The sequence below is a fragment of the Brassica rapa genome, chromosome A02 (assembly GCF_000309985.2).
Source record: "Brassica rapa cultivar Chiifu-401-42 chromosome A02, CAAS_Brap_v3.01, whole genome shotgun sequence".
Lineage (NCBI taxonomy): Eukaryota > Viridiplantae > Streptophyta > Magnoliopsida > Brassicales > Brassicaceae > Brassica > Brassica rapa.
In genome coordinates this window covers 30,029,777-30,047,220 of record NC_024796.2, presented here as the reverse complement: position 1 = coordinate 30,047,220, position 17,444 = coordinate 30,029,777, and the positions used below count along the sequence as shown (strand labels likewise).

The window sequence follows — 17,444 nt, the reverse complement described above, 5'->3', positions numbered from 1 at the left end:
AACTGTAAAAGGCCAGGGCTTCATTTAATATAATATTTTTAAATCGTTGCGTCTATAAAAATTTGAAAGCAAAAAAAAAGTGGATATTTGTCGTAGCCCACTCATTTACAGCTGCAATCATTGGCACTCGGCATAGTAACCTACCATACATGCATCGTAGAAGATCACACCCCTTAATCCAACGGTCCAGAACAAAACTACCTTTATAGATCACGCGGTCATAATCCACCACGCGATCATAAGATCCAAAGGCTACCAATCCATCAAGCGATACTTGTTACCACACACTCTACACGTGTCAGTATCATCCAACAGGTAGTAAAAAAGTACATGTGACGGTCACCGGCTCGTCCGGTCAAGTTTGGACTCTCTGCGATTCTGTATATAACCTGAAGAGCCTGTCTCCAGCTTTTCTTTTCCTCTCCTCCCTCTTACAAAATCTCCAGCTTGAAAATATCTGTTTCTCGATTCGGTTTCGATTTTAAGGTTTTTTGAATCTTCTTCTAGTCTGTGTAGTGATTTGACTTTGGTCTTATGCTCTGAATCGAAAGGCTTCCAACTTCACAGTCCTCTTCTTGGTATGTTTCGTTTCTTCTCTGCTTCCTCTAAGGTTTGGTTTTTGTGTTCTGTAATGAAGTTTTTTTTTAAAATTAGGGGTTTTTAATTTCAGTTTGAGGTTATTGCGACAAGTTATTGTTAGATTATGTTTCTCTATGTGTGCCTTAAAATTAGGGTTTTGATTTTAGTTTCTGTGTTTGGATTTGGATTTGGATTTTAAGGGTTTTTATTACAGAGTTTGAGTTTAATGTCTGGTTCTTTCTCTTGTCGGAACACAAGATTCGATTTTTTTTTTGTTAATGTTCTTGATTAAAAATGCGATCTTTTGTAGATATATACATTAAAGGTGGGACCTTTGTGATGGCTGGTGGTGGATTGACTCCATCGTCTTCAGCCTCAGGGATCTTCTTTCAAGGAGGAGGGGACGACGAATCACAAGGCGGAGGCGGAGGAGGCTTCATGAACTCTCACTTCACTTCCTCTTACGGCAACTCGTCTAACCCTGGATGTGGTGGTGGACCCGGCTACCACAATCCGGCTATGATGAGCGTCTCAACCCCTGGAGCTAGCTCCATGTTGACAGACGCCAACTCAGGAGGAGGAGGGATCTCTGGTGGCGGTCCGCATCTGCAGCGCAGCGCCAGCATCAATAACGAGTCTTACATGCGTTTACCCGCGTCGCCGTTGTCATTCTCCTCTTCCTCTGTCGCCGACGGGTCCACCGTCGTGCAGCGGCCGCCCCCTCCTCACCACGATCCCAGAGGTGGCTCCAGCGCCACGTCGATCCCCACGTCCCGCCGCGCGTCCGAGACGTTCTTTCAGGACCCGGGGCAGGCGAGGAAGAAGCCTCGGGTGGATTCGAAGCAGGACGACGCTCTCCAGCAGCAGATTCTGCGCCAGTGGCTTCAGAGGCAGGAGCTGCTGCATCAGCAGCAGCAAGGGCAGAACCCGCAGCTGCAGCTTTTGCTTCAGCAGCAGAAGATGAGGCAGCAGCAGCAGTATCTCCAGTCCTTGCCGCCGCTGCAGCGGATTCAGCTTCAGCAGCAGCAGCAGGTTCAGCAGCAGCAGCAACAGTTACAACAGCAGCAGATGCAGCAACAACAAGGTGCGCCACGGGGTTATGAGAACAGCGTCTGCGCTCGGAGATTGATGCAGTACCTGTATCATCAGCGGCAAAGGCCTTCTGTAAGTATGCTTTGCTTGTCTATGTGTATACTTGTGAATAAGCTCTTTTGACTGATACCACTTGGTGGTTTTTTTTTGTAGGAGGGGAGTATTGGTTATTGGAGGAAGTTTGTGAACGAGTACTTCTCACCTCGTGCTAAGAAGAGATGGTGTCTCTCTCATTATGACAACGTGGGACATAACACACTTGGTGTTTCTCCTCAGGCTGCAACGGTTTGTCTTCTTCCCACCTCCCTCTTCTTTTTTGATTTGTGCTTGTTTATACCACTTGTACATGATCATGGTTCTAAATCATTCTAAAGCAGTTTAAATCGATCTAAATTAGTATAGATCCGTTAAATTAAGTAATAATGTTAGTATAAATTCACAATTTTGTATATTTTGTTTTGTATATGTACATATGATTGATATGACTCATACCAGTTTAAATCATTATAAGTCGGTTTAAACCGTTCTAAAGCTGTTTAAATGGATCTAAATTAGTATATATCTGTTAAACTAAGTTAAAATGTCAGTAAATCCTCAAATATGTCTATTTTTGTCTTGTTTTGTATATCTAATTCTGATAATTCATCAGAATAATATATACATAAAAATAAAAAAATATTTTTCTTGAACATTGTACCTGATAATAGTATTTTTTCGCTATTTTGCAGGATGAGTGGCAGTGTGATCTTTGTGGTTCTAAATCAGGAAGAGGATTTGGTAAGTTTCCAGAGTTAGCAACCAACATTGTTTATAAAACATCTTCTTCTCTTAATAAGTTTTTCTCTCTTATGTGTATTCTGCAGAAGCAACTTTTGATGTGTTGCCAAGGCTTAACGAGATCAAGTTCGCAAGCGGTGTCATTGACGAGCTTCTCTACCTGAGCGTGCCGTCTGAACGCAGGTTTCCTTCTGGAATCATGGTGTTGGAATACGCAAAGGCGGTTCAGGAGAGTGTGTATGAACACATCCGTGTGGTCCGTGAAGGCCATCTGAGAATCATATTCTCCCAAGAGCTTAAGATTCTCTCGTGGGAGTTTTGTACTCGTCGACATGAAGAGCTGCTTCCTCGTCGCCTTGTAGCCCCACAGGTAAACATTTGGAACTCTTGGCTTATAACAAGGCTCGTCCTGAGATATGTTTTGTCTTCTTTTCAGGTGAACCAGTTGCTTCAGGTTGCAGAGAAGTGTCAGAGCACAATTGATCAGAGTGGACCAGATGGGATCCATCAGCAGGACTTGCAAGCAAATAGCAACATGTGAGTCAGTTTAATTAATCAAATCCAATTCTACAAGATAGTTAAAATGTTTGTTTGCTCTCTAGGGTCATGGCTGCTGGACGTCAGCTAGCTAAAAGCTTGGAGTCACATTCACTCAATGACTTGGGCTTCTCCAAACGCTATGTTCGGTGTCTGCAGGTATCTATCTGTCTGTTTACTTTCTATTTATAGTAATTTCCTAATTTATATGCATCATCCTCATGGTTTCTTTTAAACAGATCTCTGAGGTTGTAAGCAGCATGAAAGACATGATTGACTTCTGCCGTGACCAAAAAGTTGGTCCAATAGGTAAGTTTTTGAATCATCAATAAGCATTTTATGTTTCTCTTTCTTTATGGTTATGTGAAGCTTGTGTACATGTGCAGAGGCGTTGAAGAGCTATCCATATAGAATGAGGACAGGGAAGATGCAGATGCAGGAGATGGAGCAAGTAGCTAATGCTGCTCAAGGGCTTCCACCTGATAGGAGCAGTCTCAACAAGCTAATGGCCTTGCGCAATAACAACAATATGAACGGTCAGGGATCTGCACAAGCCGCCGCATTTGCTCTTACCAACTACCAGACCATGCTAATGAAACAGAATCAGGAGCAAACCAACGGCGCGCTCCAGCAAGAATCATCAAGAAACATGAGCCCATCACCGAGCTATCAAGGGGCTGGTTCTTTGTTGGGTGGTGTTTCTTCACATATGTCTCCTCAGAGGCAAATGCCAAGCTCAAGTTATAATAGCTCACCTCATCAGCAATACCAACAACAACAACCTTCGTGTAGTGGCAGTAACCAAGCGCTGGAACAACAGATTCACCAAATATGGCAACAGATGGCAAACAGCAACGGAGGCTCCGGGCAGCAGCAACAACAGCAGCAGTCACTGTCTGGTCAGAACATGGGAAGAAATAGAACAGACTATGTTCCCACAGTGGAGACGCCAAGCACTTCCAACAGATTCAGAGGCATGAAAGGGTTAGACGAGGGGCAAAACCAGGAGGGTATGGTCTCTTCCAACGCATCACTCAGCTTTGAGAATAACGGGTTCTTTGGCAGTGAGGTTGATGAAAGCATGGGGTATCCTTGGAAGGCATGAGGAGAGTTGGTAGTTTAGTCTTTATAAATGTTTGTCTTTTTGTAAAGAACTGAGTACTAAAGACTAGAGACCATCTTTAGGTATGTGAATCTCATGAGGAGGTTTCATCAGTGTTGAACTTGTTCACCTGGTGGTGTTACTGAACTTTAGAGGAAAGCTTCTGTTTTTATGAGGTTATTGGAAAATGTTGACTAAATTCTGGAAAAGAAGAATGTTGTTCTTCAAGAACTCATCCCCATTAATCAAATATTGTACTTTTTAAAGTTAAAAAAATATTTATTTTCTTACTTTTTTGCCTCAGTTTATTCAAAGCTGAGAATCAAAACACCTCTGCTATTGAATTGAGAAAAAGATATTCAAGGTAAATGTATCTTAGATTCAAAAAGAAAAAGTAAATACAAAACCTAAAACTATATTGCTGTTCTTTATTAAAAAAAAAAACCATATTGCTGTTTTTGCTTGTACTAATAAACCTATATCTTAGATCTGCATTGCTGTTTTTGCTTGTACTAAACTGACCATATTCTTAAGTCATTAAAAGACAAAAACAAACCTAATACATATGCAAATACAAAGACTGATATAAAAGATCTAAATTAATATCCGAAATAAATATCTAAAACATAAATAAATAATTTTAATACTTTTTATGTTTATTTAATAATCTGAATCTGAAATATCATTAACCAAACTCGGAATAAAATTTATATCAAAATAGGTATTAAACAGAGTTATGACATAGACTAGAATCTGATTCAAACATATATAAAATCTAAACAGAGTTTAGAAAACCGAACCTGAAAAAAATCTTGAGAATTCAAAGCCTGATCTAGTAGTACTAGTACTAATGAAAAGCCCAACCCCCTGAGAGAAAACCAAACTTAATTGACCCCGGTTCAAATCGGTTCGGTATAAAACCAAACCCAAAATAAAAACCGATCGGTTTAACTAAAACCCCTATTAGCTTCGCTTCCCCCACATTTTCCTGAACTGAAACTTTACACTTTGAGCTGAAAAATCACATCTTTACTACCAATCAGCAGGATCTTGTTTTAGACACTGGCAATGGCTTTCAGGCGAGCCTTATCCGTAAGGTCCACACTTACCTCTCTAAGGAAGCAGCTACCTTCTTACCATATCATCACTCGTGAGAATAACCATGAAGAAGACTCATTCACATCTCAAAGAAGTTACCATAGCTTCCTTCACCACCAGTTGCCTCTGGCTCCTACCTCTGGCGGCTCTGCTTTTGCATTCTATAGATACATGTCGAGTGCGCACGGTGTTGGTTCCGAGAAGATTGGTTTGGTTTCTGATATAGCTGGAGTTATAACTGACTCCACGTTGCAAGATGGGTCTGCTCAGGCTGGTGCTGTTGCTAATGCAGTTAGTGAAGTTGCGGTTGCAGCTAGTGACTCTTTCTTGCCTATCGCTGCTCTTCAGCATTGCATTGATATGGTTCATTCATTCACAGGCTTTGAGTGGTAATAGATGAAACAAATAAAAGACACCACAAAGTTATCGGTATGTGTGTGTCTCCCCCGTTTACTCCTTTGCAAATTAAAGACCATTTAGGATGATGCATCTAGTTTTATCTTTAGATTTATCGTTTCCATGTGGATATAGTTTCTGTATAGAGATTATAATATGTGAAATAAAATTTGACATACAAAAGGAAAAGCATATCTCAATGCACGTTTACTTATCTCTTTTTATGTCATTTATATCTGGTTTTTTTGGTCTGTCGTATGCTGTATCCATCAGTAGTCTGTTCTATGATCATGCAGCTGATGAGGCCGCGGCTGGAGTCAATCCGAGAGGAAATGCAAAGCAAGGTACGTTTAGATTGTTATCACAGCCATACATCATGCTCTTCCTCCTCCTCACTTTTGCTACTCTGCTAAAGCTATTGCACTGACTACATTCCTCCTTTGTTCAGGGAATGGATCATGTTACAATGGCAGAAGGTCAAAAAAAGATGAAGAATTTGTTTAAAGAGTAAGTAAGCTGCCTTTTTTAAATTTAAAACTAACTGAGATAGCTCAATCCAAACCCGTAAACTTGTTTGTATTTACTAAAACTAGTGTTGTACCAGTTTTTGTTTTGTTTTGTTTGAGCATCATGTGACGTTGAGTATATTGATAGATATGTTCACATAACAATACACTCACTCATGTTTAATGATTTACAGATATAATGTCACTCCATTTACGCCAATGAAAGGGATGTTGATCCAGGGACCTCTATTCATCTGCTTTTTCCTTGCTGTAAGACCTTTTCAATCCTTAAAGATGCATTTTAGCTATGTCGTTTGATATTTTACTCAGTTGCTTTTCTTTCCCTCCAGATTCGAAATATGGCAGAGAAGGTACCTTCATTCCAAACTGGAGGTAAGTTATGATTCACCGATCTAACCACTCCAAACAGCTTATACATCTTACCTGTTATAACAGCGTTGACGTTCTTGATAACCGTTGAGGTACATACAGTTTCTTCCAACTTTTGAACAGTTTTGTCAATCTTCAACATTTGTAAGTAGGCTTGCAGGTTAGGTTAGTTCGGTTCAACATAAATCTTATTGAATTAACCGGAAATAAAGTTCAGTTCGGTATTTGGTTAGTTCATTTTGAAATTTGGTTAGTTTGCTTAGTTCGGTTCAGGTTTTGGTGTGGTTGGTTATAATATTTTTTTTAAAGAAAACCGATTGCCTAACAGAACCGAAAGCCAAACCATTTAAAAAAAACCTCTGAATCGAACCAAACCAAAAATTTTGGTTCGGTTGGTTTGGTTAGGTTCAAAATCCCAGCTCTATTTGTAAGACTTACTCACTTCAGATTAAATGTCTCTCACCTCCCAGTGTAATGCACAAGAAGGCATGGAAGGCAATCCAATGGCAGGCACTGTGAAAAACGTGTGTCGAGGTTTCGCTCTCCTCACAGTCCCATGACAATGAGTTTCCCTCAGGCTATATTTTGTTACTGGATCACATCCAACATCTTCTCCCTCATATATGGACTTTGGTGAGTGAGTGTGTGAATGTGAGTAAGATTCATAGTTGCAGGATAACACTTAACAATGTGGTGATTGTACTATTACAGTGATTAAGCGTCCTCGAGTGAAGAAGCTGTTAAAGATACCTGAGCTACCTCCACCTCCTCCAGGCCAACAACCTTCCTTTGACTTGTTGCAGCTCTCAAGAAAATGAAAGCCATGACACAGGACCGTACACAGAACGAGACACAATCACCTTCGCCAGTAGTAAACCCGAGGTTGTCGTCGTTGAGTCCTGTTAGTAAGAGGCTCAAGGCTTTGGAGAGCCAAGTTAAGAGAAGGAAGAAGAACAGCAGTAAGAAGAGATGATTCAAGAATGGTACCGTTTTACTGTTTTTTGTTAGAGAGCTAAAGGAAAAGAGATAATAAAAGTTTTTCATTCATAAGTGTAGAGGATTAGAACAACTTATACTTCACAGTTGGATCTCATTTTAGAATCATATATAACTGTAGTCACCTATTAGTGACGTCTGTGTAACAATCAAACATCTGACACATTTAGCTGTTTCTTATGCAACCAATTGAGAGCACTACTATTACTAATGTAAATAAGTAATCAAGAACCCAATGTAGATAATCTACTCGTCATATTACATTCGTTGACATAGTAAATTATTCTCCCTCTTTCAAAAAAAATATGTTTTGGAGTAACATCAATACTATTAAAAGGGAAGGAGTCCTAAAAAAATATACTTATGTAAGGTTGTTGGACATTTTCTTTTTAACCTACAAATTAAACTAAATATATCTAAACTATTAATATGTCATATTTTCTATTTTTCTTTTATATCTTATTGTTAATTATCCTATTTTTGTGGAACCATTATTTTCAAAAAATATCCTAATAATAATGTCTACTATCTAGGATTAATATTTTGAATCGTTACTAAATTAGTGATTACATACCTTACGATTTTAAATATGATAAAACACTACTTTATTAAATAAAGTTGACATATCCACTTTGATTCATGCATAAGAGCCCATCGAACTGGTATATGCAAATCATGCATTGCTCTTTTCTTCCACCTACAAATAATAAACACGAACAACCAACTTTAGAGCTGCATCATTAATTTTTTTTTTTGTAACTTAAAATGTTATTAGTAATCATTTGAATTGTCATATAAGAAAGTTTTATGACAAAATTAAAAAATACTTTTAGTATACACAAATCAGTAGAAAAAAGTTTTAGCCACATATGTTATTATTTAACATATAATTACTCAAAATTATAGTATAACAATGTACTATAATAATATGACTATAACCCATCAGGATCATATATATCGAATTTGACCACATGATATATCATTTTTTAAGAAATTAAATTAATTTATTTGAGACCACGGGTTTGTTTTTTTTTTAACTTTGTTAGATTCAAATCATTTTTTTATAAAGACTACTTCCAATAATAGTGGGCTCTTGGAGTTTTACCGGATTATATCAGATTTTTAATTAATATTTTTTTTTAAATCCGAACCAGATTATATACTGGGTACCGGATATACTGTTTGATTGCGGCTCCGAGTTGGATAGGAAAACGCTTCTTAAAATTCAAATATCATAACAAAAAACTCTTAAATTATTTTTTCTAATAAAATTTTATAAATTCATGCAAATTTTACCAAAATTGTCAACAAAAAAAGATACTCATGCTTTGAAAACGGGTCAAAAAAAATAGTACCTTTGAAATTAAATATAGATAAAAATAGTATATATTGATGGTTATAACTATGATACAAATATGTAACAATAGAAACTCATTTTCAATTTAAAATAAGCAACTCATATCGTTACTACATTTCAATATTGAAAACACATTGTTCTTCAATATAATATATATATATATATATATACTATTAAATCACACACATAATCTTTAAATCTGCTTCGAATAAATACCACACTTTGATTTTTTTTGAAAAACATAAATTTGTAAGATTTGAAACAAAAGATAAAAGTAGTTTTCCAATCAATATTGGATCAATTGGTGAAAAAACAAACCCGCACTTTTAAGTGCGGGTCAAAATCTAGTTAAGATATTTAAAATTAATTGCAAATGCATTATTTTATGATTAACTATTTCGTTAAACAACTATTTCGATAAACAAAATTAATTACTTTACATTTTATTAATTTATTATTACTACTACCTTATAAATTAAATGTAAAAAGTTATTTTTCAACAACTTTTTTTAAAGAAATAACATAGATCTGAAAGGAGTACAATTTATATAGGAACGTGTCTTTAAGTTGTGACTTGTGAGAGTTGCAAGTTATAGTGGTCTGACTAAATTAATTATCGAATATGGAGAATGTACTTGTTCCAAATTCAAATTTCATCAATATTTAGTTGTTTTGAGAAAAGAAAAAAAGTCAAAAAGAAAAAGTACAGAAAAAATCTACTGAAAGAAAAAAAAAACTGAAAAGGAGCATTTATAATTTAACAAAATGTTCGAGAAGAAGTCAAGATTGATGAAACTTCTAGAAACTATATGTGACACGTGCTAACTGTCTGAAAGCTGTGATAATAAACATCTACTTCGCGTACACATCTTACAAACACTAATCTGAGCCGTTAATTACAGACTCTCTGATTGGCTAGATTATAGTGCCTCAGCCACGGCGTCTCCTCCGCCGCCGTAGAAACCGTCTTCACATGAACTCCTTCACTTCTGGTCCGTTTCAGTCCTATCGAAACACCAAACAGCCTCGGGCTCGCTTCTTCCTCAATATCCATCATCATCTCGTGACTGCTACTACTAGCTCCGGCGTAGTTGGACATGAGTCCAAAGATGTTACCGTAGAGAGACTTCATCTGCGCAAGCTCACGGCTAAGCTGGATGTTCTCACTCCGAAGCCTCTCGTTCTCCTCCAACAGCTCGGTAGACAAACCACCGTTTCCGGTCGACGACGACGACGGAGACATGGCCTGTTCTTCACCTGAACTAGACGGGGACACAACCATTTTCGCCGTCTGAGCCGCGACAACTACTTGAGACCGCGGCGGAGAAACAGCTGCTTGAGTTGTTAGTTTCCGACGCTGGATATCCCGGAGGAGACGTTTCTCTCCTCTCTTAAAGAACTCGTTAGAGAACTCCCACCGGTCCGGTACAATTTTTTTGAATCCCTGCAAAAAAAAATCAAACCAAACCAGGATTAAACCGGGAACCGAAGAACACATCACATATAGTCAAAAAAACGAAACCGAAGATAAATTAAAGACTTACGTAAGTGTTGAGCTGGCGGACGAAACTGGAGAAGTTGTTGTGTTTGAAGTGTTTCGGAAGCAAGTCCTTAGCGAAGTCTGTTTGGTTCCATACGACGAAGGAGGAACCATCTTCGTTCCATGATATAACGTCGTTGGTAGAAGGGTCTTCGACGAGGTTAAAAGTTTTGGTGAGAAACGGCGTCGGAGCAGTTCTCTGAGATTCATTGGTAGCCATCGTAGTATAACTGTTATCGCTCGGCGGAGACATCACTAGATTGTGAAAATAGTTGTAAGAAAGCAATGATGATTAAAGAAAACTAAAAAACAATGTGTCTCTAGAAGTCACGAAGAAGAAGAATAAATAGTAAAATGAGATGTTACAAAAAAAAAAAAAAAAAGTTAAATGAGCAATAGTTAAAGGTGAAGAAAGATCGAGAAGCTGCTTATTGTTTTTAATTATGCTTCACGAAACTTCTTCTGCATGTGTTTATTCCCATCATGTTCTGTGACCCAACTAGTGGTGGACCATTTGCTTTTTATCCTGTTTTCTTATTTTAAAAACTTAATTGCCAACTGGAATAGAAATGGCACGCGGAGTTTTACGATTTTAAGATAAGGATTTATCAAAGCATCACCAGACGAAGGTAGAGCTCAAATCGATTTGGGGTTATCGTTACCGTTACAACCGGAACTGATCTAGCCACACTTTTGAAACCTTGTATTTTATACAGCGTCTTGCTTATATCATCATATTTTAGTGAACCAAACCCAAATCGATGTCCTAAAACGATAATAGATAGCTACATTAATGAAACCATAAAACACACACCAAATGCCAGAGCAAAATGAGTAGAGAAGATGTAGATAGAGTAAAGGAAAAAAAATTTAAAGCTTAAGTACACTGAGATTAATCTATAAACAATAAAAGATTTTAAAGAGAGTCTGCAAGAGATTAAAGAACTACGTACTTATAACAAGAACCGATACCAACCTCCATCTAACAACTCCATACCATCATTACTACTTATAAAAGAGATGATTCAAGAATGGTGCCGTTTTACTGTTTTTGTTACAGAGATAAAGGAAGAAAGATAATAAAAGCTTTTGATTCATAAGTGTAGAGAATGAGAACAGCTTATACTTAATAGTTTGTTCTTGTTTTGATGAAACTAATCTCGAGTCATATATAACTGTAGTCACCTATTAGTGACATCTGTGTAACAATCAAACATCTAAGACAGCTAATTCTTATGCAACCAACTGAGAGCACTATTTATAATGTAAATAAGGGGGGCGTAAAAAGGAAAGAGAAGGATGGGGTTCTCTCGCTTTTGGTTTGGCATAGCAGGCCCCCAGCAGGAGGTCCGCACGACGGGCTATTAGCTCAGTGGTAGAGCGCGCCCCTGATAATTGCGTTGTTGTGCCTGGACTGTGAGGGCTTTCAGCCACATGGATAGTTCAATGTGCTCATCAGCGCCTGACCCTGAGATGTGGTTCATCCAAGGCACATTAGCATAGCGTACTCCTCCTGTTCGAACCGGGGTTTGAAACCAAACTTCTCATCAGGAAGATAAATGGGGCGAACATGCAGAAGAGAAATGCTATCCCCACGCAGACCAAGACAGAACTTTGACTTGTTCAAATAACAATTAATGTGAAGCAGAGTCAGGAACAACGAATCTCTTTATGATAAACGGATCCATTTTGCAAGTTTGTTATTACGGGAGGTATTATTAATATTCCAAGAATTACTACACAACTTTTTGTTGATTCAACAAAAAAAATTCTTGATGTATATATTTACAAGAATGAGGAAAATGGAGGAAAAAAAATACCATTTATTTTATTTCGACTATAAAAAATTTCATATCAAAAAAAAAAAAATTTTAGTTATGACTTATGCTCTTTATCACAAGCATATGTATTTTACAAATTATCACAAATTCAAGTTAGTAACTTTTCTAAATTAAAGTTTGCAAATACGAACATACTTTCTTACGTATACTTATTAGGTTATATTTTAATAATTTAAAAACCAGACAGTAATATATGACAAAAAAAAATCATCAGTATATATATATATATATATATATATATACATAAAATTACTGTTATTTTGATTTTTAAAAACACTCACATAGTAAAAATATCTTTACACAAATATTTTTGCTTAATTAATATTTAATCATAAAAAAGTTTACTTCTTAATTTAAAAAATATTATTTCCAGATAAGAACACAATACATATATAATTATATTAGTTTTCAAAATATGTTTTATTTTTTGAAAATTTATTATATTAATTTATAATCAATTATCTAATATAATTTATAAATCTAATATTATTAATACATGATTAATTTCTAATTATATAATGAATTATATACAAATTTTTATTTTCACTAATATTTAATTACATATCTTTGTTTTTTTAACTTAATAAAAATAAAGAATTACAATTAAGTTTGTGAGAATATATTGAAAATAAAAAACAGGACAACATGTTTATTCTGATAATATAAATTTGTAAAATCAGCCATTAAATATATGTAAGACAGTATTACATCAATGGGAGCATTGAGATATACACTAATTATCTATTTTTTATAATATGTTTTTTTTTGGGTTAATTTTTATTTTTATTGTAATTATTTTATGATTAAACTAACGATTAAGCTAATTATTCATTACAATTATCAACAAATTTAACCGTTCTAAATTTTATTTTGAGAATTTAGAAAAAAATCACGTCATAAATAATAGTGTATATGAATAAATATATATTATAAAAATTTCATTTATACATATAAAATATTAGATAATTCTATCTTTTATGTTTTAGTATTCACATATAATGTAAGATAGACGATAAATATCACTTACATATTATATTTATACTATTATTTAGTTTTAATAAAAAAATATTACTCAAAAAATATAGATAGTCTTGATTTATAGTATATATTATATCTTAACTTTTATCTATACTTAATTTTTAAAAATAATATTATCTAAGTTATTGAATTAATGACTCAACTAAAAGATACTAAAAAAAAACATGATAAATAAGCAAAAAAATTTAAAATCATAGAAAAGATGACAAGTAAACAAATTCAATTTATATATTACAATTGTTAACATAATAATTTATTCTCTCCTTTTTTTTTGTCAACATCTCTTTTTCTTAAAAGTGTTAAATCTTAATTATAAAAAGATAAATATATCATATTGTGACTAATTATTTCTATAAATATAATTAATGATTTTAAATTAAATTTATTATTACTATCTTATAAAAATAGCAAAAATATTTTTTTTTTGAAACAAATATCATTTTAAAATGAAAAGAGTGCTATTTATATAGGAACGGTTCCCTTAAGCTGTGAGAATTACAAGTTATACTGGTCGACTGGATTAATTATCGAATTACAATCTACTTGTTTCAAATTCCAGTTGCATCAAAAAATATAATTTGTTTTTTGTTTTATAAATTTTTGATATATTAATATATATTTGACTTGTATAAGAAATTTCTTTTAACAAATATTGTTAAGTTTATTTATAAATATATTAATTATAAATCTACCAAAATAGTGAAGCAAGTATTATTTTTTTTCCTTTTTTAAGTTTCTATCAAACTATTATCAATTTAAAATAAAAATTAGTCTGTGACAGATATTTTATTATTAGAAATCCATACAATTTAAATAATGTTACATTTATAGGTATTTATGTATAAAATGGTCTTTATAATTTGGAATTTTGTAAAAAAAGGTCTAAAGTTAATTTGGTTAATTTTTTTCTGTAACAAAAGTTAATTAGATTTATAATTTTCTTTTCTGAATGAGTTGTATCAGTTAAATTATCTTTTTTAAGTTAAACGCCCAAGGTCCAATTAATAATATTTAATTTGCTGATAACAAATTGAAATTAAATAGGAATAATATATAATATATAAGGAAGACCAAAAAAAAAAAAAGGTCCAAACAACTTTGTAAGTAGATTTATTTAAACTTCTTTTCTTTTAATAGTATTGATATTATAATTGTTAACATAATAATTTATTGTCTCCTTTTTTGTGTCAACATCTCTTTTTCCTAAAAGTGTTAAATCTTAATTATAAACTAGATTTTGACCCGCGCTTTAAAAGCGCGGGATAAGTTTTTGGGTTTTTCGGTTTCAAAACTAGTATGAATTTTTTGTTTGAGTTTTCTATTCAAGTTTTGACGTTTATAATCGATTTTAATTTATTTAGACGTCTCATATTAGGTATCTTGTCCCAAATTTTAATATGTACTTTTAAAAAGTAAAATTAATTAAAATAATACTGATTTACTATATTTATTGTTCTTTTGTTTGTCTAAATAAAATTATATGAGTATTGATTTAACATTATGTTATCATCAAAAAACGTATAATATAATAATACAATATGCATTATGGTTTTTTCAAAATAACACAATATGAATTATGTTTATATCTATAATGACTGGTTTAACATTAGCAGATTTAACACTTGTCTCATATTGTAGTTGAGTTAAAATACTTTTTTTTTATAAAATTGGGACTTAATTTTAGAGAAATAGTTTTTTTCTTATGTTGAGAATCATAAAAATTAACTTTCATGTAAAAATAATAAAATTTATTTTATTCATATGTTAGATGATGTAATATTAGATTATATATACTTGGACTCTAAAGTAATAAAGTTATAGAACATATGCTCGATTTTGTTATGTCGTACAATATTCCCATAACTTACAATTTCAAAATGAGTTTATTCCCGTACTTTAAGAATAAGTGGAAAGATCTGAGAAATCTAAAAATGTTTTCATTACGATTTGATTTTTTAAGAACTCCTATTTAGTTTAATTTGACACAAATATTTATCTGAATATTTATTTTACAAAATAATTTCTGTTATCACATCTGTTAAATCAGTAAGAAACAATAGAAAATTTTGTGGCTACAACCATATGTCCAAAATCCTTTGTGGTTACCAAAATGATTTCAAAAAATCAAAAACAGTTTTTGAAATTATATTTATTAAATATGCTATTAAATGTTAGCTTATCCGATGGTGTAACAAAATATTAACGGTTCAGATATTCGTCCGAAATTTTTCTTTTATGAACAATGCAAGGAATTAGAAGAGTTTGACACACGATCTGGTATTTGATTCCTTGATTGGTTAATCTGATTCGAAATTAATTGTCTCCATTAACAAAAGAGTATGACACGATCTGGTATTTGATTCTTCGGTGGGTTAATCTGATTCAAAATTAATTGTCTCCATTAATGGTTTAATTGTTTTTTCAGTTAAACATATCATCAACTTGACCATGAAGAATATTAGAAATTGTAAGTATACTATTTTTTAAAAAATTATAAACAACTCACAATCTCTTTGAAAAACTACATTTTAAAGCCTCAAATAATATTTTAATAGCATTGTGTTTGATCTTCTTGAACTGATTTTGTTTATGTAGTATTTTGTTTGTTTAATGAAAATGTTTTAAATGTTCTGTAGGATCTTTATATTGAGGGAATAATAAATTGGTTAAAATATAGCAAAATCAGATAATAAGTCAAGTGGTTCTTTTGTCTACTATTAAATACTTTGTATAATATGTTGTTTTATGAACGATTCTAATTCTGATAAGTTTTAGGGCTAAATAAAAATGGCCATAAACTACTCCAATGTTTATATGAGGAAGAACATTGGGCAAAGTCATTACGGGATTTTATAATACAAAGATAATCCTCATGAAGTCTAATATAGTATTGTATTTGATATAATGGAGCTACAGATTGTTGATATAATATTGTGTTTATTCTTATGGATCTGTTATATTGTATTATATTGTATTATATTGTATAGATGTAGTAATTTAAAGATCGTTTCTAATTTGTAATGGTTTTACATACTTACAGAAATGTCCACAGACGGCTGCAATGGCTATATGAGCAAGAGAACGGAACAAAGTCATATTAGAAACTACTTTATTCTTATGGAATTGTTTTAAATGTTCTGTAGGATGCATGAAAGCAATGAACATTACGTTTGCAAACGGACAAAACCTCTTGCAATCAAGTATAAAGTAAGTTATAACTAAAAAAATTATAATAATTTAGGAGTTTGATTGATGAATCGTATTAGTAGCCAAGAACTATATAAATTTTTTGCAAAAACATTCAACTCAATTTTTTTTTGAAAAGAGCCTAACTCATACTTATTTAAAACAATAGCCAAATAACAACATTAGAGATTCTGAGAAATTTCTCTGAAAACTACATTACTAATTACTTTCTCTGTTTCATATTAAATGTCATTTTGACCTTGTGCACACAGATTAAGAAAACCGTTAATTTGTATATTACCTATATAAAAACACAATTACTTATACACCTAACCATATTTCAACTAATAGAAAAATAAATCACTGTATAAAATTAATAAATTTTGCATTGAAAATCGAAAACGATACTTATTTTGTAACAAAAAAAATTTTCTACAACGACACTTAATATGAAACTGAGGGAGTAGTTTGATTCTGAGGTTTGTCTTTATTGTCAACGTCAAAATTTTCAAACCTTCTTCTAGATGTCACTCTGAATATCCACCGCCTGTCAATTGTTATGGCAACCTCCATTCTCCAACAAAAACGCAGTGAAGAAACTTCTAGATGCCACTCTGAATATCACCGCCTATTAATTGTTATGGCAACCTCCATGCTCCAACAGAAAAGTCATGAAGAAAGTTCTGTCTTTTGCTTGGAAGACATTCTATGCTTTATTTTTTCTAAAGAACGTTGCTATGAGTTGTTACAAAAAAAAAAAAAAAAAAAACGTTGCTTTGAGTTTTGTAAGACATGGTTTCGGCGTATATATAAGAAGGGTTAAAGCGTGAGTTTCTATTTTCTGTTACTGAATATATTTTTAAAAATCACATATCTTGCGAATCAATATAATTTAAGTTATAGAAAATTAGATTTTATGATTTTATTGATATCGATGATAAAACTTCATGGTTTATATTTACTGTTATTGATATTTAAAAAAATTTCAACAATAATGATTGGCTAGATC

The 17,444-nt window shown here is 33.2% G+C and overlaps 2 protein-coding genes and 1 pseudogene across 2 annotated transcripts; 2 read left to right on the top strand and 1 right to left on the bottom strand.

The window, feature by feature from the left end:
* Nucleotides 1-349: 349 nt before the first annotated feature.
* LOC103854973 (probable transcriptional regulator SLK2) lies at nt 350-4,318 on the top strand. Its single transcript, XM_009131943.3, has 9 exons — nt 350-578; nt 890-1,743; nt 1,825-1,956; nt 2,400-2,448; nt 2,535-2,818; nt 2,885-2,985; nt 3,051-3,144; nt 3,225-3,294; nt 3,372-4,318. Exons 2-9 carry the CDS (start codon nt 919-921, stop codon nt 4,088-4,090), a joined length of 2,274 nt encoding a protein of 757 aa, XP_009130191.1. The 5' UTR covers nt 350-578; nt 890-918; the 3' UTR covers nt 4,091-4,318.
* A 288-nt stretch (nt 4,319-4,606) lies between these two features.
* LOC103855102 lies at nt 4,607-7,658 on the top strand (annotated as a pseudogene).
* Nucleotides 7,659-9,525: 1,867 nt separating this feature from the next.
* LOC103854972 (heat stress transcription factor B-2a-like) lies at nt 9,526-10,844 on the bottom strand. The gene is made up of 2 exons (XM_009131942.3): nt 10,375-10,844; nt 9,526-10,274 (listed from the first exon to the last, which is right to left on the bottom strand). Exons 1-2 carry the CDS (start codon nt 10,621-10,623, stop codon nt 9,723-9,725), a joined length of 801 nt encoding a protein of 266 aa, XP_009130190.1. The 5' UTR covers nt 10,624-10,844; the 3' UTR covers nt 9,526-9,722.
* Between the last annotated feature and the right edge of the window lie 6,600 nt (nt 10,845-17,444).

Coding starts and splice junctions, on each gene's coding strand:
- LOC103854973 (XM_009131943.3), top strand. CDS start 919: ATGGCTGGTGGTGGATTGACTCCATCGTCTTCAGCCTCAGGGATCTTC. Junction 1,957..2,399: donor TTTCTCCTCAGGCTGCAACG/GTTTGTCTTCTT, acceptor GCTATTTTGCAG/GATGAGTGGCAGTGTGATCT. Junction 3,295..3,371: donor CCAAAAAGTTGGTCCAATAG/GTAAGTTTTTGA, acceptor GTACATGTGCAG/AGGCGTTGAAGAGCTATCCA.
- LOC103854972 (XM_009131942.3), bottom strand. CDS start 10,623: ATGTCTCCGCCGAGCGATAACAGTTATACTACGATGGCTACCAATGAA. Junction 10,275..10,374: donor TCCGCCAGCTCAACACTTAC/GTAAGTCTTTAA, acceptor TTTTTTTTGCAG/GGATTCAAAAAAATTGTACC.